Source organism: Colletes gigas, unplaced genomic scaffold, assembly GCF_013123115.1.
Source record: "Colletes gigas isolate AHSC1104 unplaced genomic scaffold, ASM1312311v1 Colletes_gigas_Sc00003, whole genome shotgun sequence".
In the NCBI taxonomy this organism is placed as follows: Eukaryota; Metazoa; Arthropoda; class Insecta; order Hymenoptera; family Colletidae; genus Colletes; species Colletes gigas.
In genome coordinates this window covers 1,584,993-1,612,279 of record NW_025106632.1, presented here as the reverse complement: position 1 = coordinate 1,612,279, position 27,287 = coordinate 1,584,993, and the positions used below count along the sequence as shown (strand labels likewise).

The 27,287-nt window shown below is 38.9% G+C and overlaps 2 protein-coding genes across 2 annotated transcripts; one reads left to right on the top strand and one right to left on the bottom strand.

Moving 5' to 3' along the window:
• Nucleotides 1–716: 716 nt before the first annotated feature.
• LOC122404718 (mannose-1-phosphate guanyltransferase beta) lies at nucleotides 717–2,930 on the bottom strand. The gene is made up of 6 exons (XM_043408939.1): nucleotides 2,718–2,930; nucleotides 2,233–2,456; nucleotides 1,771–2,167; nucleotides 1,530–1,691; nucleotides 1,204–1,435; nucleotides 717–1,125 (listed from the first exon to the last, which is right to left on the bottom strand). Exons 2-6 carry the CDS (start codon nucleotides 2,383–2,385, stop codon nucleotides 957–959), a joined length of 1,113 nt encoding a protein of 370 aa, XP_043264874.1. The 5' UTR covers nucleotides 2,386–2,456; nucleotides 2,718–2,930; the 3' UTR covers nucleotides 717–956.
• A 647-nt stretch (nucleotides 2,931–3,577) lies between these two features.
• LOC122404716 (trithorax group protein osa) lies at nucleotides 3,578–24,209 on the top strand. The gene is made up of 22 exons (XM_043408937.1): nucleotides 3,578–3,687; nucleotides 3,787–5,202; nucleotides 5,389–5,508; nucleotides 5,615–5,821; nucleotides 6,171–6,230; nucleotides 9,543–9,675; nucleotides 9,803–9,898; nucleotides 10,003–10,334; nucleotides 10,417–10,810; nucleotides 11,107–11,232; nucleotides 11,304–11,485; nucleotides 11,680–11,721; nucleotides 12,440–12,637; nucleotides 13,401–13,620; nucleotides 13,704–13,880; nucleotides 14,508–14,618; nucleotides 14,800–14,959; nucleotides 15,027–15,285; nucleotides 15,611–15,779; nucleotides 15,890–16,200; nucleotides 16,738–16,977; nucleotides 17,207–24,209. The coding sequence occupies exons 2-22, from the start codon at nucleotides 4,345–4,347 to the stop codon at nucleotides 19,172–19,174; spliced, it is 6,363 nt and encodes a 2,120-aa protein (XP_043264872.1). The 5' UTR covers nucleotides 3,578–3,687; nucleotides 3,787–4,344; the 3' UTR covers nucleotides 19,175–24,209.
• Nucleotides 24,210–27,287: the final 3,078 nt, after the last annotated feature.

Genomic DNA, 27,287 nt, shown 5'->3' with positions numbered 1-27,287 from the left:
CTAAATAGAACTTTTGCAACGTCTCTCGTTCTATTGTAGTCTTTTTAACCCTCAGAACTTCATATATACAAAATCATGTGACTGCAATAGGCTCGAAACAGTACAGGGCTAAGGAAGCAATCGTTATGCTTCAACAGATTTTACCATTCTCTACCATTGATTTCTTAATATTAGTAATAGTATTAAATAGGTATAATGGTCATGGTAATGGGATAGAATATTTACCAGGAGAACAAATTGAAAGACTTAAGGTGAAGTCAATTGTTTTATTATTTGGTTGTGGTAGTATAAAATTACTTGAAGTGGGAGGACGTTATCCACCGGTGTTTCAACTCGTATCTAATAGCAAGCAGGTAGTAAATTCTAAAATTTAAAAATTATTGTGCGATTTAACATATAATTTAAATTGAATTGTTACACAAATCAAGAAGTGTTTTCCAGTAATTATTTTATTTTTAGTCCATGCGTACTTGGTATGTTATGAGAAATTACAGATGTTCATATTGATAAAATGACTACAAATTTCATTAGTAGATGGATTCCATCGCCATTAAACAGACCATGGGCTGACGTCGACATATTTTAAGTTAGTACAAATACTTATACTTTTATTACCATAATTCTATTAAAATTTTTTAATCTAATTTTTCAATTAGAATTTCCAAAAAATTCATAAAAAAAGTCGCTCAAAATATTCCTCTGGAACCTGAGATGTTGAGAGCAGTGGCAGTGTAAATATGTCTGTTCTCAGTATATGACCGCGGCTGCAATAGTGACACGAGGATTGCCAATAAAGTTGATTTAAATTGTAAATGTAAATACGATACAAACGAATACAAATATTCGATATTAATTTACATAAGGTTAAAAAAGCTGGTAAAAACTTTTTATTTATAGATTTTGTAGTTTGGTCATTCATTATGCCCAATGTGTCTACTTTAAAGTATTGTCTTTAGTCACATTATTATTTGTGGTTCCGGTACAGAACTGGAAATACTTTTGTGAGGTAAAACCTGACCTCCGTTTATGTATAATTCATCCTTAACGATCACGTCTTCACCAAGTACCGTAATACCTTCCATCCGGACCCAACGTCCTACGACGCTCCTCCAACCTACGATGCACCTGTTGTAAGATATTACGTTATTATATATATATAATAATGTTTAACGAAAATATCGACCATATTGTTTCGAAACTTACCCATCTAGCCACGCATGTTCTTTTATTATAGCCGATTTAAGGATAGTACTTCTTTTGATACAACATCCGTCAGACAATACAACACCAGGACCGATTGTGACATTAGGTCCTATTCTGCAGTCTTTTCCAATCTTTGCTGTTTCGTCTATTAAAACGTTGCCTACCACACCTGGACCAGAATATAATTTTTCTGGGGACTTCTGTCTCAAAAACGTCAGGTACATACTCATTCCTACATAAATCAAACGTAAAAAGATAAAATATACACCTTTATATTTACATATTCCTTGCATATGAAACAAAAACAAAAACTTTGAGGCATATACCTTTAAGAAAATCTTTTGGTTGTCCGACATCCATCCAAAATCCTGTTAGTTCCATTGCATACAATTCTTCATCCTGAGCCATCAGTGGAAACACTTCCTTTTCTATACTTGTAGGCTTCAGTTCTATTCTTTTTAAGACACTTGGATTCAAAATGTACATACCTGTAAAATTGTAACGAATGTTGCAATTAAATATTCGAGAAGCAATCAATTCTTCTATTAAAAATAAAAGAGACAGAACCTGCATTTATTTTATTGGAGATAAATTCTTGAGGTTTTTCTACAAAGCTTTCTATTTTCCCATCATCTCCGTAAACAACCACACCATACTTTGACGGTTCCTCCACTTTAGTAACAACTATCGTACCTTCTTTACCATGACTTTTATGGAACTCGAGAAGTTGCTTGAATGGAAAGTCACAAATAATGTCAGAATTTAAAACAAAAAATGGCTCATTATCCTCAGAGCAAAGAAGGTCGTGCACAAGCGCGAGCGGTCCTGCGGTACCGAGAGGTTTTGGCTCGTGTGAAAATATTAAATTCACTCCCAATTTTTTTGCTGCATCGCCCAAATCTCTTTCCATTTCCTCCGCACGATACGAGACGGCTAGTATTACCTCTGTCACATTTGTTTCCACCTAACAATCAAATTCATTACGATTAATTTATCAAAGTTTCAAATGTATTTAAACATTTAACGTACCAAAGCCTCTATTTGATGTAGAAGCATAGGTTTATTAGCAAACTCGATCAACGGTTTAGGTCGACTTAACGTGAGCGGTCTTAATCTAGTTCCATATCCACCGACAAGAATTAATGCACGCATTACTCCTGATTTTTTCTTTTTCTGTTGCATTATTCTCTAATGTTTATTAAAAAATTTATTCATAATAATATGAATTATAAATGAAATCTGGCTGTTTTTATCTAAAAAAAATTAGAAAACAGAAATATTAAGAATTGTGAAAGAAACAAGCAATATTTTCTACATTTGCAAGGTATTGATACACTTTTTTTTCAAATAACATAATTGCAATCGTTACAGAGTGAAAATTTTTTCAAGTATGCTACCAAGAGAATGAAAAAATCTGTAAAAAATCAACAAAATAATAACGTGCGATAATAATTTATTTTCCCGTGTTAATTACAATGTATTCTTATTTTTCTAAATTTTCGAAAAATACATACCAGCTATCTACATGTCGGCTCATTAAAATAAAGCTATAAAATAATTATTACTGTTTAACATTGCCACGTAGGATTGAAATACCGCGTACACGTATGTATATATTGACACACATAGGTGATAACAACACATCCATAGTTATTGCTACCCATACAACCGTACGGTATGGAACACTATACTTTATATTTATGATATTACTCTTATCGGAATTTCTACCTTTCACCTTCGAGTAAATTTTTTTTTGTAATTAATGTTACACCGCGTACCGCTTATCGTCGGTAACAAACTTCAATAAACGCCACGCTATTATTTTGACCACGCTTTTTACGTTAATATTAATGACTGTTTTCGCTTTTCAAAATCATCTAATTAAAACCATGTTTACAATTGCGTTTTTCTTTTTTTCTTTTTTTTTCATTTAATTTATTGGTAATTCCGTGAGCTTGGATTTTTTTATTGTTCGACAGAACATTTCAGAGTTTAACGATCGAGATGTACAGTTACAATAACTGCAATAGGTATTTAAAATTTTGATTATTTTCAGTTAATAGTAAGATCTTGATTAAATTGCTTTCGAAAAATACGTGTTGCCATTTTCAAAGTCTGTAGCTAATTAAAAATCGCGAAAAAAATATTGCACAAGTTCTTTTTCCCATGGCATGATTATTTTTTAGTTTCTAGAGGATTAGTATTCTGACGAACGACGTTCGGAAAATTTAAAGAGAAACGCATATTGTAAATCTTTGTTCGGTTATTGTTAATATAAAAAAAAAACAAGGCTAAACATTGCACAGGAACGCAACGTTACTGTATCAAATCTATCGTGTCATAGCACGTTAACCTGTGCGCTTGCGCCAGAGTGAATAGTTTATGCATGGGATCACAAAACAAAAAGAGGCAATCGTATTATAACATAACCGATTCTTTTCATCTTCGCGCTAATTTCACGACAACGAAAAGAAAGAAAGCAACGTAAGTGATGTCACGTTTAATTTACTATTTATCATCTCTCTTCAGGACGATTTATCATATTTCTATACTTTTCTCTAATTTTTTCTTCCTCGATATTAGATACATCGAGACACAGCGTATTTGTGTCAAAATATTGACACCTATAGAAGCCATCGTGACGTTACATTAACGATCAAGATAAATCGGCAATCGCAAAGAATAAAACGTTACAAGGCAATTGGTATTCTGTTTATTATTTTAGACATTACATGATCGGAGAGTTTTCATTATTATGTAGAATTGTGTAGTGCTCGGAAAGAGGATTCGATGAAACCACGGTCTTAAGAAACGTCGCTGATTGGAGATTAGCGTTTAGGGTACCACCAGTTCACGGCAGAGCCACAAGATGGCGTAATACGTGCGACGCTGCTTTTGACGTTCGCGTATGAGTTTTTTTTTTTGGTTCCTTCTACTTTGAAAACGGCAGGAAGCGAAAATTGTTTGTACGGTGCTTAGTGCTCGCTGGTTTGATTGAGGATGTGGTGGAAGGTGTTGAGTACGATAGGAGAGATTCAACAGGAAAGGATTTCGATTTCGAGCACATAGTACGCGAGACACACGAGGTCCCGCGATTGGCCAGTTTATGAGACGACGATGGCTCCGTGAGGAGAGAAGAACATGGCTGCGACGCAAGCCGAGAGCCAACAAAACGATGTGAAGCTGAACGAGTCCGTGAAATGCGCCCAGAAACGTTCGCAAGTCGGTGGGAATATTGCGAGTGTTAACACGAAGCAGCAGCTGGATCCAGAGCCGGGTGATAAAGTGCCCCGGGGCGCGGCCCAGCTGCTTAAATATGTGAATCGCGGCGGGGACACGGGTTTCGAGATGAGTCAATACCGCGAGGACATTGGTGGACACACTGCCGGTGAGGTAAAATCACCCAGAGAGGCTGGTCAGGCGCCTCAAGAATCTATCGGCAAGCAGGAGCCTATCGACGCGCCCGGGCATCCGAACCATCCCGGACATTCGAACCATCCCGGACATCCGTTCACGCCGAACGTTATACGCGATTACTCGGACGAATATACCAACAAATCGAACGAGTTTCCCTCTAAGTCGTTGACCGATTATCCGGGCAAACAAATACCAGAGTATGTGGGAAAGCATGGAGATTTCCAAGGGAAACAGTTGGATTATCATGGTAAACACATAATACATGAAAGTGAAAGAGTTCATCGTCCCGAAATGGAAGAGCATTATGCACCTTCCAAGATTGAATCGCGATTGGCATACGTAGGACCTACGTCGAGCAGTTTTCCGGGTCAGCCAAAGTTTCTATCGGGACAAAGTATATCGCAAGCTACCGGTCCGACACCAACGTTGAACCAGTTACTTCAGGCATCTACACCTGTGCATCGGTTTCATGGAAACTATCCTGGAATGGGACCCGAGCCTTATCAACAACCTTGGCCCAATCAGCGGCCACCGGTTGTTCCTTCGGTTTATCCCCAACCTGGTCAACGGCCTCCACAGACGGTAATTTTATTACAATTTTTGTTCGTACAATTTGTATAAACTATGTTTAGATGAAAGGAAAATAAGTTAAAAAACAAATTACTGTTGTTGTTTACAATAGTCTATGTACACTCTGTTTTATTATCAGATATAATGTTTATAGTTTTGTTCGTTGTCTCATATTTGAATATATTATGCTGTAAACAGGGATCACCAAGATTACACGCAGGGCCTGGAGGACCAAGTTCTCCAACTCCTATGCCATATCAACAATATACACGTTTTCCTACTCCTACGAGATCTCATGCACCATATAGTCACCATCAGGTATATTTGAATAATGTTTTTGCGCAAGTTTACAACATATAGTAATTGATAACCAATTTTTTAGCAATGCGATAATTAATATTAATTTAATGGTTGTTCCTTTTAGCTAAACTCATATACTACGCAAACCAGCCACCCTTCCAGTCTATATACAGAACAGAGGGGATGGAATCAAGGTGGACCACCAAATCCACCACCACTTCCAACTAATCAAGCTAATCCTTCCAGTCAGTCACCCCAACGTGCTCTTTCTCAATCTCCAGCACCACCACCTTCGGCATCTCCACAGCCACAATCAACCAACCAATCGCAAGTAAGTTACACCTATAAGAAATATATTTCTTGTTTATTTCAATTTTCACTTTGCAAACGAATATAGAAAATACAAAGACATAAATGTATAAATATATAATTATTGTTGTAATTAAAATCTTTGGGATAGGATTCTTTTATTATTTTAGTAACAAATGTACATCCCTTTTGTATAGAAAATGTTTTCAAGGCATTATTGTTTACTACAAAATTTATACAGACATTTGAATTTACAAAGAAACTTAGTTCTTATAGAAGTAAAAGAAAAATAATTATTAGTTGCTTATCTATATGTTCTTTTCCATTCAAGTTAAAATTTATAATAACAAAGAATTTTTTTTTGTGTATAGAGTTTTCACAATCTGCAGCAACGATCCACAACACCAAATACTCAAGGAATCGATTCGGGGGTGAGTGTTTTTGTTATCTCAACACTTACATATTAACATACACTATATCCTAGCAAACTCTATAAAAACTCTATAAATAGCATGCTTTTGGATCGCCAAAGATCGTGTCGGATACCTTTCTTTACGAATATTTGTATTATAAACGCGAAAAAAGTTAGGATTCTTGACAGTTCTTTTAAATTTCGCGTATCTCGCTTTAATCTTAATTATAGAGCACATGCGCACAAATGCACGTGTGTACACGTGTTATTGTTATTTTATCTTTGTGTTCGACGATTGGTCTCGAATCGATTGGAAATAGAAAAAGTGACGAACGACGTAGTCCTTTATCGGTTGAAAGAGTTAGTTATTGCTAAGCAATTCTAATTTCACGTCGCATAAAGTGCCATTTGATCTTGGATACAGTGGACGGAAGGTACTTGAATACTTTCCTCGTGTAAAGAGCAAGCATGAGTGAGCGAAAGGGAGACCTCTCGAGTATGGCTTGCCTACGGAAGGAGGGGCAGGGTGTGGGAAGTGGGGATGGAGAGTAAGCGACTTGTAGAGTTCGATTAGGGCGCGAGTTGCGCGGCCGCTGGAGCCCCAGATATTAGCGACTTCCCCTTCTCTCTCGCTCCCTTTACGTGTATGCGTGTGTGTCCTCCCTCCCTGTTGGCTGTCTCCTTTCCAAACACATACATTTGCACGCGTTTCGCACACGTACACATCCCTCCCACGGCACATTCGGTCTCTCGCTTCTTCCAACATAGATGGGCGGGTTAGTAAGAGGCCGGTGTGTAACATAGGTTACACGGGTGGGTACAGGAGAGAGGAAGAGCGAGCGTGCGATTCGCTCGAATTGACGTGGTGGGGAGAAAACAGAGTATCCGAGGCAGTTCCCCCCACCATTTCTGACGTTTTATATCGTTCAGCTATATTCGGTTCGTTAGATCATGCAACTGTCACTCTGCGACATGCTATCGAACTTCTCGTATTCCCATGACGCGGTTCAAAAGTGTCAAATATAGTTTAAACGTTCGATGAACAGTTTGTTTAAAACTACATTAAATGCAGCCTTATTTATTCGTATACAATCAGGAACCTTTTAGGTACCCGTAAATCATTTATTTGTCATAAACGCAGGGATAAAAATCAGTCTAGCGTAATATTTAATTTTTCCTTTTCCCCTTTTCTTTCGCATCGCAGATGCAAGATAATTAATTTTACGTATGGATGAACTTTCGTTCAACGACTAACACCTTTTATATAGCATGTTGTACAAATATGCTTTTGAAACTGGCAAGGTTTTACAAAAGTTGAATGTACTCTAATTTAGAATGGCTATTGTGTCATCGAATCCGTCTTATTGCGATAGCGACGTTACGGCATTAACAGATAAATATATTATTATATAATATCCCCAATAATTGTCTCGAAGCAACGTAAATTTACTCGTGTTTTATTATCTACGTAGTTCGCTGTATAACGCGCGCGTTACTTTGCGCTAATAAAGAAATATTTATACGATGACGTACGTTGCTCCTATACAGAGTAATAGGAGTCAAAGATGTTGAAATATTTACGAGATAAATGTTGCAAAATTTAACCGTTACTTTTTTTAAAATAGATTACTGACGCTTACACTTAAAACATTATCGAATACAATTCAATTAATATGTTATACATTTCCATTTAATTCATCTTGTTAGAAAAGAAAAAAAGAGTTCACTTCCATAGTGTTTGGGCTTTAGAGCAGTTTTCTCTTTCGTGTGTATACTCTCTCGGGGTTTTTGGAGCACACGGGTGCTTTTCGTCGAACTACGGCGAAAACGACCGACGGTTACCGAACGCTTGCCGCGCCACGAAAGAACGCCCTCCAACGAGCAGCTAGACGCGAAATCTGTAAACCGAAGTCACGGAACACTCGATAAAAAGAATCACGTTTTTAGTTACTCCCGGCCACGTATACTTACGTAGACGATCAACGCTCCGAATTCTAACCTATTACTAGCCGTGAGTCTGACGATCGAACGTAGCCGTTCAGGATTAAGAATATTGGAGGGTTGTTCCTTGCGATACGAAAGCGCTGTGGGGCTTATTGACACAACATGCGATGGTCGAACGAAGCACACGGTGAACCAGCAGCAGTTCTATAGCGCACTGACAAGATTATGCCCGCTTTCATATGGTTCTAAACCACCGACTCTCTCGACTGCACATGATCCGAGTACGATGTGTTATTGTTACACGAGATTCCCGTATAACATGTGAAAATCGTACGGAGAACATACGAATCGTTCATGGTGGGTTTTGTCGTAGTGCGCGGGGTAACGCCTCTCCTTCGATTCTCGCGTCGTGCAGAGAGTCCTTGTGTCCGACACCGTGTATACTATACGTTTCATGATACATCCGAGGAAGTCTCTAATCGTCTTCTGTACGGATGAATTGTCCACTGTCTGGTAGGTGTAATGATGTGCTCTTTCTTTCTCACTCTTCCCCTTCTCTTCGTGTTGTCCTCTCTCTTTCTCGCTCTCGCTCTCGCTCGTTCTCTTTCTCACACGCACACAGGCATACATTCGGCCCCTTCCCCCCACCTCTATCTTTATCCATTTATCTGCTATCTTTTGCCTATCCCTCCATCTTTCTTTATATCTCGGTACTCGTTCTCTCTCTCTATTCCCCTACTTCTGTCTCTTTCTCTCTCGTTCTTAATGTATCATTGTGACGACCTGTGCGAAGTGTTACGTGTATATATACGCAAATGCACATGCAAAAGAATGAATATCATTGAAACATGTGCCTGTGTATGACGTGTTATGTTGCACCGTACGATTAGTATATCGAATACCGCGTGTAGTGTATATCACCGATTTTCTCGTGGCCAAAATGTGACAGCGAATAAAGCATATTACGTGCAGAGGATAAATTTGCGTGTCGTGAAAAGTGATGTCTTTCGTCGATCGTTTTTCATCGAGAATTCGTTTATTTGATTTTATCGATATACCAACATCGTCTGTGATCGTGTTAGTGAGTCGCGCGGTCGTGTAAATTGATTGAAAAACGATACAAGAAATAACGTATCGAACGATTGCTCAAGAGTGACTTCAGTGCACATAACCCTTTCCCGTTTACTGCCAGTCGCTTTTTATACATTTTACTTCAATAATGTTATGCTGCACGTTAGTATAGATTTTATAAATCATTCTAAACAATTACTAAATTACAATTAATTTATAATAGACACAAGATATATGGTTCTACTTAAATCTTTTCCATTGTATTTTAATTCAACCTTGGCTTGTGTAACACAGTTCTCCATTGTTTATATTGCAGGAATTATCAGGGCAAAATAGTAATGATAGTTCAAATGGACCAGCTTGTCCAGGAACACCAAATTCACAGGGGATGAGACCAACCCCTTCGCCTACAGGATCCACAGGTTCTCGCTCGATGTCCCCTGCTGTTGGTTTGTTCATTTTCAGTTCTTATATCGTATTAGTTAGACTTTATCAATACGTAGAATTGTACTTTAATTATAATTAAAATAAATCTTTTGACCCTGTAAATTGAGCTTTGTGTTTTTCCTTTTTTAGGCCAACAAAACGTTCAGATGCCTCCACGTCCGTCAAGTAGCCAGTCAGATGGTAGTGGACCAGCACGAATGAGTCATTCTCCTATGACAACACAAGGTAAACAGGGAATACTATATATTTAATTTTATTATGAGATAGAAAAAGTTCTGTGTCTTTTTTTTTATGTAAAACATTTATAATGGAAATGTTTGTAATTTCAGGAGCATACCAGCAGCCATTGGGTCCTTCATCACACATGCATAGCTATAAAATGAATAACACTGGTCCTGGTGTTGTTCAACCAGGATCTGGTTCTACAAGCCTTGGTGGAATAAACCCAATGGGTGGTGGGATGGGATATGCAGCTGGTGGAACGGCTGCTGGTCACCCTGGGGGTTATCATACGCAAAGTACCTATCCGTCTCCACCATCACGTCCACATATGCAGTTTCCACAAGGATATCCATCGCCAGCCAATTCACAACTACCACCTAACAATCAATATCAGGCTCCTAATAGACCCAACAACTTGGTGCAATATTCTTCATATACAGTAAGCTTGTATAACAACTTTGAAGAATAGCGTGGAAGTTGTGAGTTCGTTCATTCAATAAATATATATTCTTTATTTTTAGCATAAAGTGGGATTTAATAGCGTGTCACCGGGAATGCCACCTAGCCCGGGACCACCCCAAGTCTATGGAGGTAGTAATACAACAGGCATGGCACCACCAGGTACTCCCGGAGTGGCTGTGATCGGTAATATGGGACCTCCAGCAAGCTCTATGGGACCTCCACCACCATCACCTAATCATGTCAGCAGTCAGCCACCTCCAACAAGCTCGACTGTGCCGCATTTACATACTCCTGCAGCCACACCACCACTCAATCATGAAGGAAGTCCAATGCCCCCACCAAGTACTACTCCTAATTCACATCCTACTTCGACACCAACACCAACCAGTCACAGTTCTGCAGATCTTACTACCGAGACCTCCAACGATAGTGGAATAACTACTACTGCTTCAGGTATTTGTCTTTTTCAGCTGTATATACGTAGATACCTAGTTGTGCCCCCACTTATGTCCTTGTATATATTAAATGAAGTTTTCTTTTCATCAAGGAATATTTTTAGAAATTTGTAGTCTAATCAAAATATTCTTAATCTCCATCTGATCTTTCTTTCACCCTCTAATATATCGTATTTATACAATTCGACTTATGCGAAAAGCTCCAGAACGAATTAGTCGCAGAAGTCGAGGACTTACTGTACTTCTCTTCTAGTACTTGATTCATCTACGTTAAAATATGTATTATTTCTCTAGGAACATCGGCTATTAATGTCACATCCACCTCGAGTGGTACTGTTACATCTGTAATAACAACTGGACCTGATGGAACATCTTTGGATGAAGGATCTCAACAATCTACGTTATCAAATGCATCAGCTGGTTAGTATATAGTTTTAAAAATACATTAAATTTTTTTTTACATAAAGATACATAAATGTACGTCATTCTAGCTTCTGGGGAAGATCCAGCATTTACACCAAAGGTTCGGAAAGAAATGATAGGAGGTTATCACAGCCATCCAACTACGCCACAAAGTACAGTTCCATCTCCTGGTGCCGCGAGTATCAATTCAATACACGAAGAATATCCTGATATGAACAGTCCTGGTTGGCCACGTACTCCCGCTAGTCCTGTATGTATTTTGTTTTATCGTATGACTCTTTAAAAGTTTTTACATAACAGTTCACTACTTCGTATGTATATTTGTATCTTTTATACGCATGTTTAATGTTTCCACATGAAAATTCTATGAAAGATATACGATTCAGGGTTAATGTTTTTATACTGCAGCCTTTTCGATTTTTCAATATTTTATATATTTTACAGGTTTTTAACAGTCATGTGCCTCAAGACCCGTACAGATCTAAGGTTACTGTTTTTTCACTATAAGTATTTATTATACTGTTGCAAAAGATACCACTTACACTGAATGCTTCAGCTTTGTTTAATCCCGATAAATCTTAGTACCCGCTTAGCAATGTCCTTTGTTTTTCGTTATAACATTTCCCTTTTCACAATTACATACTTTTACAAAAATAGTTATATATCATCCTTTCATTTGTCTGTCATAAAGTACTAGTGTGTTCTCTGTATTTTTTTTTTTTTTTTTGTACAATTGCTTATAATGTAGTCAACAAAAGGTTATTGAATAGCAAGTACAGTTTTTTATACACGTTTGTGTATAAAATACATTTGCTATTTATTAACTTCAATAAACAAAAATTAAAATTCAGAACACAATAATCTCATGAACATTTTATTTGTTAATTTTTTTTATTACCAAAAGAACCCTACATATTACTTTGCTTCGCATAGCTGCATGATACCTTCGATATGTGTTTTATGTTCAACCATCATTTAATATAGAATTCTCAGAAATAGCACTTACTGCATGAAAACTGTGGGTTATGGCAGCACTTAACATACTCAAACAAAAGTAATAACGGTTCCAAGTCTGTAACATACAATAATATGAGAGTATACGTGTAACATACGTTCTTAGAAATAGTACATGAAAATTTCAGAACAATCATCTGTAATACTTATTAAAGGGTAAGCTAATGGATGTCACAAATGATTATTGCAGAAATCCGACAGCTTGGCAAAGCTGTACGAAATGGACGACTCGATGGAACGAAGAACATGGCTGGACAAATTAGTTAGCTTTATGGAAGAACGAAGAACACCAATTACAAGCTGTCCTACCATCTCCAAGAACCCCCTCGACCTATTTCGGCTATACCTCTACGTGAAAGAGAGGGGGGGCTTCATGGAGGTATGCAAGGTGCAGTGTAGTTCCATCTAGCCCTCGGTGTCTACGTAGTTTTTTTATTGTCTCTATGTGTTCACATTTTTCTTTTCCAAATATTTGTATACACATCTAGATGCCAAATATTCACAACTCGGATGATTTTCATCCGAGTTTCGTTTTGGCATTTTAAAGTATCTACAGTCGTTGAAGTACTTGATACAACACAGAACACGCTTCTTTATGTTTGCGCTGAATTGTGCATGATCACATTGTATTTTCTTCCCTTTTGTTTCTATTTTTTCTTTTTTATTTCTTTTTTTTTTTTTTTTGCTATTAGTGTTTCTTTTTTTCGTTTTCTTGTATACTGTATGAAGTATGAGAAAAACAACAAAGAAGTCTTAACACGTCTTTTCTTGAAGTAGTCATTCAACGCGTATGGAAAACGCCCTGATCTACAAACCTTGGTGCTATATGGAATTATTCTAATAATCAGCGAAGATAAACTTTTAATATCGATATAATAACGGTAATTCGTTTCGATTGTACTCTTGTCTGTTCGTTTCGTTTTTCACACTTGCATGGTCAGGAGTCGAAGCATTTGGACGTAAAAAATGAAAAGAGCTGGTTACTTTACCAAGCCGGTATTTCGTTTCTCTTAGATTAGTCGCCGTAATGATTTTTGTTCCACGTGTTTTTTATTTTGCGTTTTCGAGATGCAGATTTTTGCTGTTTGGATTTTGTTCTGGAAAGCTTGGCACAAGGACTAACGAGGAAAAATGACGTTAATTCTCTATAGGTAACAAAGAACAAAACGTGGAAAGACATTGCTGGTTTACTTGGCATCGGCGCGAGCAGTAGTGCGGCGTACACGCTGCGAAAACACTATACAAAGCATTTGTTGGCGTACGAATGTCACTTCGACCGTGGAGGTGTAGATCCTCAGCCCATTATAAATCAAGTTGAAGCTGGTTCGAAAAAGAAAGGATCGAAGGGAACTGCCTCTGTACCCTCACCAGGTGGGTGTTACAAATATCTTCATAAGATGTTTCAAACTCGTTTCGATCAAGTAATATAACCGTCGTGTTTTCTCTTCTTTCAGGGTCTTCCAATTCACAAGATTCCTTCCCTGCAGCTGGATCGAGTAATGCTTCCATGGATGGTTATGGAAGTTACCAAAGTGGTTACACTGGCGGTACACCCGGAGGACCTTCTTCAGAGTATACACCTCCTCCTCCTAGACCTCCCAGCCAGAGTAGTGCTCCTTCTCCTCATCAAGGTAAAGAACGTATACGTTATTCTAATATGTTGATACGTATTGCTTTCATTCGATATAACGTACACTCAATTCTTTTTTTAAATGGTTTCGATTCAACACGGTCCCAAAATTAATTATTTAAAAAATGTCTATTATACAAATACATGTTCTTACGTAGGACATTTGTGACACCAATAATTAAATCTTGAAGTTATTAGCGAACGAACCCCAAAATATTTTATATACTCTTGATCTCTCTACGTTACATTGAAAATCATCGTATCTTTTTTTGAAAGGGTAATGTGATAAATCGGTTACACAGTTCAGGTCATGATTGTCTTCAAATATGAATTTGATTTTATTTGGTACAGTTAAATACGTACATTTATTAAATACTTATTCATACAACTTATCATATAAACTTTTTTACACATTTTTTTGGGGGGGGGGAGCTTTCCCTTTATAAATAGTTTTGTTTCCTTTTTACATAATGTATGTTTGAACATATTTTCCATGTAAAAAGAGAATTGAGTGTATTTGGTTGGTGTATGTAATGTTGAAACTAGTCAATGTGAAATCCACCAACCTAATAGCTGTACGTACAATCTTGTGAAAGGAATTGCGGTTGAGAGAATGATGTTCTGGCAGGTGGTTCGAACCAGGGCGGGCAGAATAGTGCGAAACCGTTCGACAACGGCGTGGGACGTCTTCCTCACAAGTCGAACGCAACGCCCTATCCTGGTCCACTACGAACCCCAGGTACTTCTCTCTTCCATGTCTCCTTTCACGACTCACTATGTAATACATTTCTCCTCTCCGTCAATGTTCCTTGTGTCGCTATTTACTTGTTATAATTTTCTTCTCATTATTTGTGACGTTGTTACAATCAAAAAAAGGTTCTTGACGACGTGCTCTTAAAATGAATTTGCTTGCGTTCAAGGTATACAACAAGGCAGTTATCAGAACACAGGTCCCTACCAAAACTATTCTCAGGATCAATATATTCGATCTCAGGGAAACACATTGGCTCAACAAGGGGAGTTCAATCAACCCTATTCACAGAGGTCGCATTATTCATCTTACGTACCGGATGTTGATAGGTGAGAAATAAAAGTTATGCAGGATTTTGTGCGAAAGGGACAGAACTTGACTGTAAGTACTGTACAGAGTGTATCCTGGAGGAAACATGCCGCCGAACAACGCCAGCGGACAGGATATATACAATCGATATAGTAGTAGTCAACAACCTGCAAACTATCCAGCAGGAACACCACCTAACGCAAGAAGTAACAGCTATCCATCTGCGCCGCAACCTCATCCAGCTACTGTGCCCCAACAAACTGCTACCAGTCAACCCTCTTCGCCTTCCCAGCCTTCTGCTGCTTCATCCTATTCTTGCCCTCAGGAATACTACCGACCGGAACAGGTGACGTACATCTTCATCTCCTATCTCTTATGTTTTCATTTCTCAAAAACTATCATTTACTCCCGAACTGAAAATGAGTATAAATTATAATAATACAGGAAACCTAAAATAATTTTAGTTACAGTATTTTTCGTAGACATTTACAGTCATTATTATTAAAAGGTATGTATCCCACATAATGTATTTCTTCAATTCCTTGTGAGACATTCGATTGTTTGTGTTTAAACGTGACACAGTGTATACAAAGAAAGAAAACCGTAATTCGTGTAGTGAACAGCAAATTAATTCACAATATTATTGAATCACAATATAATCCATGTTAAAGGGTGGTGGGTATGGAGCTCCTGCAGGAACTCAAATATACTCGGGTGGTGCGAGCGCAAACAAAAATATGCCACCACCGCCACCAGGTCCAAATCCGCCGAGGCGTCATCCTGATTTTGCCAAAGACCAACAGTATCCTCAATATAATCAACAGCGACCAGCGTATCCAGGTAAATCAATTGTTCCATTAATGTAGCGTTGGTAATTAAATGTATTTTCCGTTTTCAATATTTTGTATGAGCGTTTTATTAAACGGCATGTGATAATGTTATGATTGCAGGATGGCCAAATACAACCAACCAGTACAATAGTAGTAGCGGGAACAACAGAGTTCAATATCCATCTCAGCCACCGCAGTCGCAAACGCCGCAACAGCAGCAACAATCGCAACAGCAAACGCCGCCAGTTGGTCCTGTTCCTGCTACGCCTTCGACAGGAGTAATTGCTAGTAGTCCACAGTGGGGTAGTCAACAGCCAAATAGAACCACACCTCAGCCAACTTTGAACACTATAGCGCATGCTCCTCCACCGTGGGATCATCGTTATACGAATCAACCGTCCCCTCTTTATTCTGCACCTGGAAATCATCAGGTACTTAATGCATGGTTAACTTTCACTAAAATCTATATCAGTACTATTTTCAAAAAGATAATATGAAAATGATGTATCATAACTACATATCATAGTGTGAGCTTATTCCTTCTTATAATTCCACAATTAAATATCAATGTGATCTTGGATTTACAAAAATAAGCAAAAGCACACATTTATTTACAAAAGACATTGGTATATTAGAACACATTTTTTTCCTTAAGTAGCATTATTTCATACATGACACCATTTTGCAGATACGAAAATGCATACTGAACAAAAAATAATGTAAATAGATGGAATCGTATTTAACATGCCTAGTCTCTATGATATTCTTATAGAGTCATACCCTGACTCACGTAGTTTCGCACTCATGTTGTTTTTAGTAGTGACACGATAGACGTTGATTCAAACAATCAAATAAATACAAGTACACGGTAAACTTTACTTCCCTAGTCAAATAATAAAAAAACCTATCTGTTTGTATGACTGTACTTCGCGTTGAAGTGAAGGGTAATACACGGATGTTGTTTGCAGAATCAGCTTGGGATAAATCCTATGATCAGTCAACAGCCTACGTCAAAGAGAGAAATGACATTCCCTCCCGATAGTGTAGAAGCAGTAACTCCACTTCTTTACAAACGGCGAAAACTCACGCGAATCGACGTGGCACCGGTAGAAGCTTGGCGCATTATGATGACACTACGATCAGGCCTATTAGCTGAAAGTTGTTGGGGTCTCGACGTACTGAATATTTTATTATTTGATGATTCATCTGTGAGTTTCATATTCTTTGTTCTTACTTTGCAAGAATTTGAGCCGCTCACTTGCCAAATTGATTAACCCCGCAAAAGGAAAAGCAAAGAAATTGACAAAATAAAATACATTCTTTCTTAAGCTTCCCTTTAAAATTTATAGCGTTAAGAATAAGTAGAGCTAATCACTTTGGCTCGTAAATGGCTCAATTAATGAACGTAAACACTAACTAGTCAAAATAAATTTACAGGTAAGTTATTTCGGGTTAATGCATTTTCCTGGGCTATTGGATGTTCTGGTGGAGCATTTCTCCCGTTCCTTGTCCGACATGTTCGAATCACCGTTAGTGAACGAGGACGATCCAAACTGGAATCAATCTGCAGACGGGCCCGAAGTTGATCTTGGCGCCGTTACACGCCCCATCGACCCCGAGGATCGAACCAAACTGCTTTCGACGTCGAATTACACATTTTTGTCGAGAAGGGGTCGTCCAGTAAAGATCGTTCCAAGAGACGAGGATCTGTTTGTCTTAGACACTCGGAGGACTTGGGATCATCAAGATTGCGAACTGGAAACCGAGCCTTGGCAAGTCGACATTAACACCACCAAGTACATAGTGACCTGCTTTCAATCTGAAATAGGATCATCAGCACCGTTTGCGCGTCTACTCAGAGACGAGAAACCGCCCTTGCTTCAGAAAGAGGTAGAGTGCACGGACTCAAAGGACGAAACCAAAGCGGATGCCGGTATGCTTGAGACGCCGGAGTTTTCACAGAAGACCATCGAGCCCGATGAAAAGCCGAAAGAGATCAGCGAAAAGAAACAGCTGGATAAGAAAAAGAAAACGAAGACCTTGAGCGACGTTCTGTCGAGGATCAAGAAAGAACCGGTGGAGATGAACGATCTTACGAGAGAGTTGTTCGAGAAGAAGAACGACGGATTCAAGAAGGAGTGCGAAACCGAGGCGAAGGTGAACAACAACATGGGCGAGCACTTCGCAGACATACAGAAGCCCGACGAGGAACTCGTTCCGACGCAGAATGGATTGAACGATAACGCGAACAACGTCGAGCTCGATAAAACCGTGATCAAAGTGGAGAACGAGGAGCAAGACTCGATGACGAAAGACGACGATAATAAGGAGGGACCAAGATTAAAAATAAGAGATCCGGCGGGAACGTTGAAGAGGAGACGAATAAGCGATTACGAGGACGAGAGTTATTCGAGGGACGAGGCGAGTTTGTACCTCGTCACCGAAACCCAAGACAGCCTGGCACGACGTTGCGTTTGCCTGTCCACGATCCTAAGAAATCTCACGTTCATACCGGGCAACGAGGCCGAGTTCGCGAAGAACGTAACGTATTTGAGCCTTCTCGGCAAACTGTTGCTGCTGCACCACGAGCATCCGGTCAAGACGCAAAAGACGCGCAACTACGATCGGGAGGAGGACGCGGATTTCGCGGACTCCTGCAGCAGCTTGCAAGGCGAGAGCGAATGGTGGTGGGATTTCTTGCATCACATCAGAGAAAACGTGCTGGTGATGGCGGCGAACATAGCTGGTCACATGGATCTAAGTCAGCATCCGGAGGAGATATCACGACCGGTCCTGGACGGATTGTTGCATTGGGCGGTGTGTCCCGCTGCACACGGTCAAGATCCTTTCCCCACGGTCGGCCCGAACTCGTCTCTGTCGCCGCAGAGACTAGCGCTGGAGGCCCTGTGCAAGCTCTGCGTCACGGAGTGCAACGTGGACCTGGTCGTCGCCACACCGCCGTACTCGCGACTCCAGAGACTCTGCTCCGTACTGACCAGGCTACTTTGTCGAAGCGAGGAGCAGGTGCTGCGCGAGTTCGGTGTCAATCTGCTCCACTTCTTGTCCGCGGCCGACAGCGGTGTGGCGCGCACCATTGCCCTACAGACACCATGCGTCGCGTTGTTGGTGGCGTTCATCGAGCAGGCAGAATCGAGCGCACTGGGAGTCGCGAACCAGCACGGATTGGCCGCATTGCGCGACAATCCCGAGTCGATGGGTACCAGCTTGGACATGCTACGACGCGCGGCTGGCACCCTGTTGAACCTCGCCAGGCATCCGGACAACAGAACTTTACTATTGCAACACGAATCCCGGCTACTCGCCCTGGTGATGAGTCAAATTCTGGATCAGCAGGTGGCCGCGATCGTTGCTCGTGTGTTGTTCCAGTGTTCCAGGGGCGCGTAACTTTGTTAAGACGGTATTCTCATTTTTCTTTTGGGCCCGCGGGTGTGTTTATCCGTGTTTGTTTAGCCTCCCTTGTGTAAAATGATGACCTTTTTCCCAAGGTGTTGAAAAGACAGCTATAATTATAGTGGCTGCTAATTCTTTAGAGAATACGAGAGAGAGAGAAGGGGCGAGAGAGAGAGAGCGAGAGCGAGAGAGAGAGAGAAAGATACAGTGTTCCCAGACGGGTGGTACCATCGGTCAGGGTGTGAATTCTACGTGTGAAAATAAACCCGAAAAAAAGGAGTAACACTCTTTCCATTTGAAGCTTCGTTTGCGAGAAAATTCAAGATTGAACATTTTTTTCAATACGCACGCGTATTTCCCCCCAGATTTAGGAATGTATATATTAATAAATAAGATGTCGCGTCAATGTGTAGATAATACGTTTATTATTAGTTACGTTACATTAAATGAATTGTACAAAGTGTCGACCTTGCTGACGTGTACATAACCACGCTCTTCTCATCAGTGAATCGTGGACTGATGCCACAACGTTTCGTTGCTTTGTCGGATCGGAAACATTTATTATTCTTTCGTTCAACCGTGAAAGATTCTCACTGGTTTGGTTTCAAAATACTAATTCTACTATTTCTTCAACGTGTCTAGTGGATCAAGATCTTGCTGGTAAATTTATATATATACACAATCAACATTGATGTCATTCATTTAGTAATAATCGTACGTTTTGCGAGAGAATCTTAATTTTCGTATGATAAACAAGGGTGCATCCTACGATGCACGAGTCGACTATCCCTGTTTAGACATTAACTTTTTCATTTCGTTTGAGTGTTTTTCTTGGATCGTGCGTGGATCTTCGGATAACCACCGGTGAACGTGTCGTCTATTGATAGCAAAATCTGGAGTAAATGTCGATTCATCCGTCCATAAAATGTATGATGTAAACTGTTTGATCGTTATCATACTGTTGAAGCAACTAGTTGCAAAAGCTTAAACGTCTCAAATTATCAGGTTTTTCGAGTTCCTCCGCACCGAGTATCTAGTAGAGATGCATTTTGTTTTTATGTTACAAGCGGGAATTATATTTATTTCGGATCGTTAACAACGCTGTTAAAAACTGCTGTGTCTAAATTTTGCAGATCCTTTACGACTACCAGATTTATGATAATCATAAAATGAATCGCACTCGATTAATCTATTGTTTTGTTGTCTGTAATACTCAGCTGCTGCTGTTGCGCTCTAGTTACAAGCCCCTAACGCTTTCACCTTGTCAACGATATATTCACGATTGTTGTAGCGAGACATTGTTACAATCGAGACCCGATACAAACAGACTAAAAGTAATCGTATGGCGGAGGGCGGAGTGTAAACGTTACAGAAGGCAATGAATATGGAAGTGTTAGCGAAAAAAAGAATGTTTTTAACAGGCACTTCATCGGAGAGCTAGTATTAGTGTGTGCATACTCGAAAGAATTTTCAAGCTTGATTTTCTTGTAAACGGAGCTTCAAACGGAAAATATTATTACTTTTCTTTTTTTCGATTATATTTTTACACTTCAAATCAACCGCCGTCCAATGTATCGCTCGTCCGGGAACGCCCTGTAGCGAGAGAGAGAGAGAGAGAGAGAGAGAGAGAGAGAGAGAGAGAGAGAGAAAGAAAGTGTGCGCGCAAGAAACGTAGAAAGGTATAGAAAGCGTACGAGTGAAAAGGAGAGAAAGAAAGAGTGGAAGAAAGGGAGGGAATAATACACATAGAGCAGCGAGAAAATAATGGAAATGCGGGATGGTTATAAAATGTGTAAAAGGAACAAAGTGTCGATATATAAACGCCATGACAGCGTGTGGTTGTAGTTTTATATCGAGTAAACTCGAAGTAAGAAAGTTAATTATTGGTGTTAGCAGCGAGTTAAGGTATAATTCGACGCGACTAACATGATAACGTCGGATATACCTTTCCCCCCTTCGTGAATTGGAATAATATCGATAGTGTAAGATATTTACATAGTTAATGAAAAGAAACGGAAGTGGAACTGACGCAAAATAGGAATGGTCAAGTACGACGAATGAAATAATCGTGATGGTGATGCAGAGGGGCGGAAGTAGCGATAGAGGGAGAGGGAAATGGAGTAAACACGAAGACGTCGAGGAAAGATGAGAGGACGGAGAAAGGGAAAAGTAACAAACGATTATTAGCAGCATAATAATATACAGGGTGTCCCATTTTAATCTCCCCAGGCAAATATCTCGAAAGGGTAGTGAAGATACGAAGAAATGGTACGGGACAAAAGTTGTACGATATCAAGGGGGGCATATCCAGTCGTCGTTTGTTTGACCTTAAGATGTCCTTGACCATGCTTACGGAGGTTAGTGTCAGATTTTCAAATTGAAACCTATATTTTTCATAGGACTAGGATTTTATGGTTACAATTGCTTTCTGAGCAACGTTCTGTATTTACATTCGTCAATCCGAGGTTTAAAAAATGTTTCCACCGTCTGATAGTAAAGTTCAACGAAAAGCTTAAATGGAAAGATTTTCACTATTGTGAATCTAGCAATATGTTAATATTATAGTAACGAATGTAGTGTAATGTGCGTTTTGAATTTGTCTTTACATCTCACCACAATATAATAAGACGAAAAACATGTGTTCTTATTTGAAATACCCAAGGTGACCTTAATTTCTCTATGAAAACATACTGGTTTCAGAATCTTTATTGTTGTCATCTGTTGTACACTCGATACCAATAAATTTTTGTCCAAACTTATTCTTTTTTGTCAGAGGCCCCCCTTGAAAGAGATGGCAATTTATTTCGAAGACTTCTATCTACGTTAAAAGACCATCGATCTTGACGGAGCACTGGACTAGAAATCAGCTACGTACGAAAAGAGTAGGCAAATTACGAAGACTTCCAATTTGTCTAAGGCTTGTCCGAAGATTTTCTGCAGCAACTCTTAATTCACAAAATTAAGTACAAAAGAGCTTTTTATAAGACAACCATGATGTACAAAGTCCAGCCATGTATCTCACGCTGTGTACATTGGATAATGTTAATGGCGCAGGTGCATCAAGTTTTTAAAAAGTTCATATCTCGGGAATGGCTCATGCAAAAGATACATATCTGTAGTACTTTGAAAGCGTATAATGCAAGCTAGAAGAATATACAGAGGTTTCAATTTGAAATATCAACATTGACCTCCAAGGACATGTTCAAGAATATCGTAAGGTCAAATAATGGCATCTGGAACTGTCCCCCTCGATATCGTACAACTTTCGTTCGAAACATTTTTTCGTATCTTTACTACAGTATCCCTGCTATAAATGAGCGAAAGCACATCGCGTTAAGCGTGAGAATGTTGTCCTCGCTACTAGGAGAATCAGCTTCAGAATCAGCAAAGCGATTAAAAAAGTACACCATCCAAATGGCTTATTTACAAAAAAAACAGATGAACCTTAAATTTGTTTTCTGAGGTAACTATCTAGTAGCGTAACGAGATTTTTTTCGCTCATGTTAAGCAACAACTTACCTTTTTTTATCGAGCAAGATTTATTACTTTATTAGCTGGCACCCAATAGATCTCAGAGAAAGTATTCGTTACTTTGTTATACGTGTATTTTTTGTTGGCGTTTCTATTGCGTTTATTTCGGTGCAACTGCTTCGTCGATCCTCGACAGATCGCCAGTAACAAACAGAAATCGATTGAGTTGATAAACATGTGCAACGCGATGAGTATCAAATGTGCAAGAAGCATGTAAACCGATTTTTAAGGGTCTCGAAAACCCATCGTTCGTCGCGTGACCCGCTTCGAGGTGTGTCTCGTCGTTCAAGAGGTCCCTAAACGCATGTTTCACGCGGGAGCACTGTATCTTTCGAGATATTTACCCCGGGAGATTAAAGTGGGACACCCTGTATAAAGAATACCGAGAGATGACGAATGAGACAAAACTATACAAAAAAAAAAATCTGTTTGACGAACCTTAAAATCGTGCGATGCGAAACGATAATATCGGAGTGATGATTACAGTGTTCCCACGTTAAATGTACGTTACTTGGAACCGAAGAGGCACACTGATCGAAAGGAGTCAACGTTCTTTGCGTTTTGCCACACGGCGGAACGTACAGAGAGATAGAAAGCGAAGGACGAAGATCAACTGAGTGTCGAGCTCGTTCTATTCGAATATTCGTGCGAGGCAACAACGAGGAAAAAGCAAAAACTTTTTCAGTTTTCTTTCTTAACATATTCGAGACATTTTCCTGATTAAAATGAGTTCAAAAACGACTTAATTTAGATAATATTTACATGTACATAGCAAATTTCTATAAATAATAAAGTTGTTTCGTACCATGAGCCTCGTTTCTAATTTACGATAAATATAAATAAAAACAAGAACACTTTTGGCTTTATTATATTAGAATTTACGATAAATATAAATAAAAACAAGAACACTTTTGGCTTTATTGTATTAGAATGTACTATGTACGTTTAAATATTATCTAAATTATGCAGTGTTCGGTCTCATTTTAATCATGGAAATTGTCACAGATACATTATAAAAATTTTATTCAAAAATACAGTAGTTTTGCTTTTTTTCTTAGCGTTGTTTCGCACGAATATTCAATACTGAATCTTGTCAGACTATTCGGCGTCCGACATCTATAATGTCACATTAATCGCTTCACTGATCCCATAGTTGATTTCCCTAGTAGCGGGGATTATAATTTTCACATTTAACATAATGTGCTTTCGCGCATTTATAGTGGGAATACTGTAGCGGGGATAAAAATTTTCACATTTAACGTGATGTGCTTTCGCACATTTATAGTGGGAATACTGTATGTATATAAATATTAACGATATAATATAATGCAAATTTTTATATTTGCATGTTTTGTGCTGTAATTAGCGAGTAATTAAGATATTTTGTAGATAACACACATACACGTACACACACACACACTACACACACACACACTTCCATTGAATCTTATTCGAACTGCGCCGCGCCGCGCGTGAGAAGTAACAAAACGAGGGGGAAGAAAAAAAAAAGAAATGAAGATACGAAAGGAATACAAAATACATAATGCGGCGCGAACGCCCCACGGTGGTTTACCTTGCGATAAAAAAAAACAAAATATAAGAGAACAAAGGCGTAGTCAGAATTTTTGTCTAGGAAGGGGCAAATGTGCTAGACTAAAAACTTAATTACTAATTACTTATTTTTTAATATAATATTACAATATTTATACAATAATCGACATTGTATTGAACGCTTGTGATTCTCGTTATCTTTCGATGCTACAATCGCGTTGCACCTTTCGGTTGTTTATTTTCAAAGGAAAATCGAATGTAAAATTTATTTATTCGTATGTAATTAGGATGGGGGGGGTTACCGTGCCCCCCGTTTGTCCCGACCTGACTACGCTCTTGTAATAGAAATGCAGCAGGCCACCGAAAGTCTCGACTTTAGAAGCACAGGCAGAAACTAGAACTGAAGAAAGACATTATTAGAAAAGGATGGAGAGATCGATGATCACGAGCGAGCGAGAGATGAAAGAGAGTCGAAGCGTGAAAGAACGAACGAGAGCATCGAAGAACGGTGGAAGAAAACAAAAACCGAAGCTGAGAAGAGAACAATTAAAAAATAGCGTGATCCTTCTGCCGGAGAGAATGCGTATGTTACGAATGGCGTGTGAATGGTAGAAAGGGTATGTATATACGCGAATGATTATTTCAAGGGCGAGCAAGAAAATGAGAGAAGAAAAAAGGCAAAGACGAATATAGAAAGTTCACAACGTTAACGCGTTCACGCCGGGTGTGTATCGCCGGTGGTACACACGAACGACCGTCCCAACGGGTCGCGTGCGCCACTGGTGGTACATAACACGATCGTTCTGTCGGGCGGTTTGTACCACTGGTGATACAAACGGATCTGATCTAAATTTATCTGTCTTTTTGTTAATAAAATTAGGAAAAAGTTTGTAAATGGACCGAATCTAGGCGATTGCTCGAATCTGAATAGTTACCATCTAAATATATATACTCGTATATATATTAATACTATTCGTACCAATTAAAAAATTTATTACTGTAATCGACAGATTTATTTAATTCATTGCATTAAAGAAAATTATTTATTTTATAACAAAAGGCGGTTAATTTTTATATAAAAAGAAGAAAAAAACGCAAAACGTCGTAGCGTTTGACTTTTTCACAGCACCCAATATTGTTCAGATAATTTTTCACAACATTCTCTACATCGTTTGCGTACGTTTCTCGCCGAGCCTAATATGTTTCTATAAAATGATTGTTTTTTTATTTTTGTTTGTTCTTTTTTGTATATTAACAAAAGAGATACACTGGTCGGATAAACGACATCATGCGATCGAGTTCGAATCAGCGACGCCCGATGGAAGAAAGTACAAATAAAATAGAGCTGCGCCCACGGTAAGGCACAAGAATCACGGCCCCCCCGTTGTGAACGCGTTAGACGCCCCGAGCCAGTTTTGTTTCGCTTTCCATTTAGGCGGCGTGTAAATATAGAAAAATGCGTCTGTTTTTTGAACAAAAGTTAACCAGCAGGAAATTACATTTTTGTTTAAAATGTTTCAATAAAGTCCATTGAAAAAAAAAATGTCTAAACACATTGTTTTGGAATTTATGTAAATTGCTATAAGGTATTATTTTTTTTTTAAATTTGACACTGTTGGTCCCCAGGGACCGACGCCGCCTAAACGGAAAGTTTAGTGCCGGTCCCCAGGGACCGGCATGGCGTTGTTTACCCTGTTAAAAAAAGATACAGGTTAAGGACAAACTTACAGATTCGCCTCGTCAAGTATGAATGCAGAACGAGAGAGAGAGAGAGAGAGAGAGAGTGAGTGAAAAAGAGAGGAAGGATAAAGGGAAGCGAATAACGAGGACAAAACAGAAAGGAACACATGCAGTTTTATGCGCGCGCGGCGACCCGTCCGCGTGCGTGAAAATTTTGCGTGTGTATCGAACAAGAGGTAAATGAAGGAACGAATGCCTCGGTTGCGTGCACGAAGGATGGGGGTCTGGTAGAAAAAGGGGTGGGGAATAGTGTCTGTGAAATAAACAAACCGCTAATATACACATTATACGAGCTTACGAGAGAGAGTGATTGAGAGACGAAAAACGTAAGCGACGGTAAAAAGAAGGAGGAAAGTTTGAACAGCGAGTGTGGTCACGCTTTAAGGTAAAAAAGAAAGTTTATCTAAAATATTTCACGTATTTTGTTTTTGGTAGATATTTGTTTTTATTTTTTAATTTCTGATTTCGTTCTTGCTATTCTCCGGAGTTACGGGAGATCTCTAAAAAAAAATAGATAATGTTTAATCGCAGACTTTGTTTTGTTTCGGGATAAACGTAACCGAATGCCGTTGCGATCAAATTTGAACACGTAGCGTAAAAGTACGTAATAAGAGGGGGGGGTGTCGACGAGTAGTAACGTTAGCGATAAATAACGGTTCAGAGGAACGGAAAGAAAGTAAAACAAAGTAGAGAATGTTTTTTCGGTGATGTAAGAAATGAAATATAAGCGACGGGTAAAAAGAAGAAAAAAAACAAAAAACACGGAATTTTTAAATCTTAAGCTCTCGATCGTGCCATTAAACGATTCTAATGGGATGTATTTATAATCTCAAGACTTTATGCTTTTTAAAGCGCATATGTATCGTAAAAAAGAAACTAACAAGTACTATCCCCCCGCCCCCCATTGTCAGCTTTTGCACATATTTCGACGTTTCTTACATATACATTTACCTAATGTAACGAAAATGGAAAGAGAAAACAGAAAACCACCCTCATTTTTAACGTCAGTTGGATCGACGGACATTTTGCATTCACACCACCTTCCATGCCGGTACTTCCTTTTTCATTTCATAGAAACAGAATAAAACGAACGAACGGTGTTTCAGTTCCCACGAGGGTAGCGTATGTATAAAAAGAAAAAAAAAAGAAACAAAACGATCAGATTCGACATTGTTCGAGGATAATTTGGCGAAGAGGACGAAGGAAAATGAAAAAAAAAAAAAAGAAAAAAAAAACACAAAGGATGAGGTAAATAAGTTAAACAGAACACTTTCCCTGATCCCAG

Excerpts from the sequence above, each read along its gene's own strand:
- LOC122404718 (XM_043408939.1), bottom strand. The coding sequence starts at position 2,385 with ATGCAACAGAAAAAGAAAAAATCAGGAGTAATGCGTGCATTAATTCTT. Across the intron at positions 1,436-1,529 it reads ACCAAAAGATTTTCTTAAAG|GAATGAGTATGTACCTGACG; the intron begins GTATATGCCTCA and ends TGATTTATGTAG. Across the intron at positions 1,126-1,203 it reads GAACATGCGTGGCTAGATGG|GTGCATCGTAGGTTGGAGGA; the intron begins GTAAGTTTCGAA and ends ATCTTACAACAG.
- LOC122404716 (XM_043408937.1), top strand. The coding sequence starts at position 4,345 with ATGGCTGCGACGCAAGCCGAGAGCCAACAAAACGATGTGAAGCTGAAC. Across the intron at positions 10,335-10,416 it reads TGCAATATTCTTCATATACA|CATAAAGTGGGATTTAATAG; the intron begins GTAAGCTTGTAT and ends CTTTATTTTTAG. Across the intron at positions 11,722-12,439 it reads AAGACCCGTACAGATCTAAG|AAATCCGACAGCTTGGCAAA; the intron begins GTTACTGTTTTT and ends TGATTATTGCAG.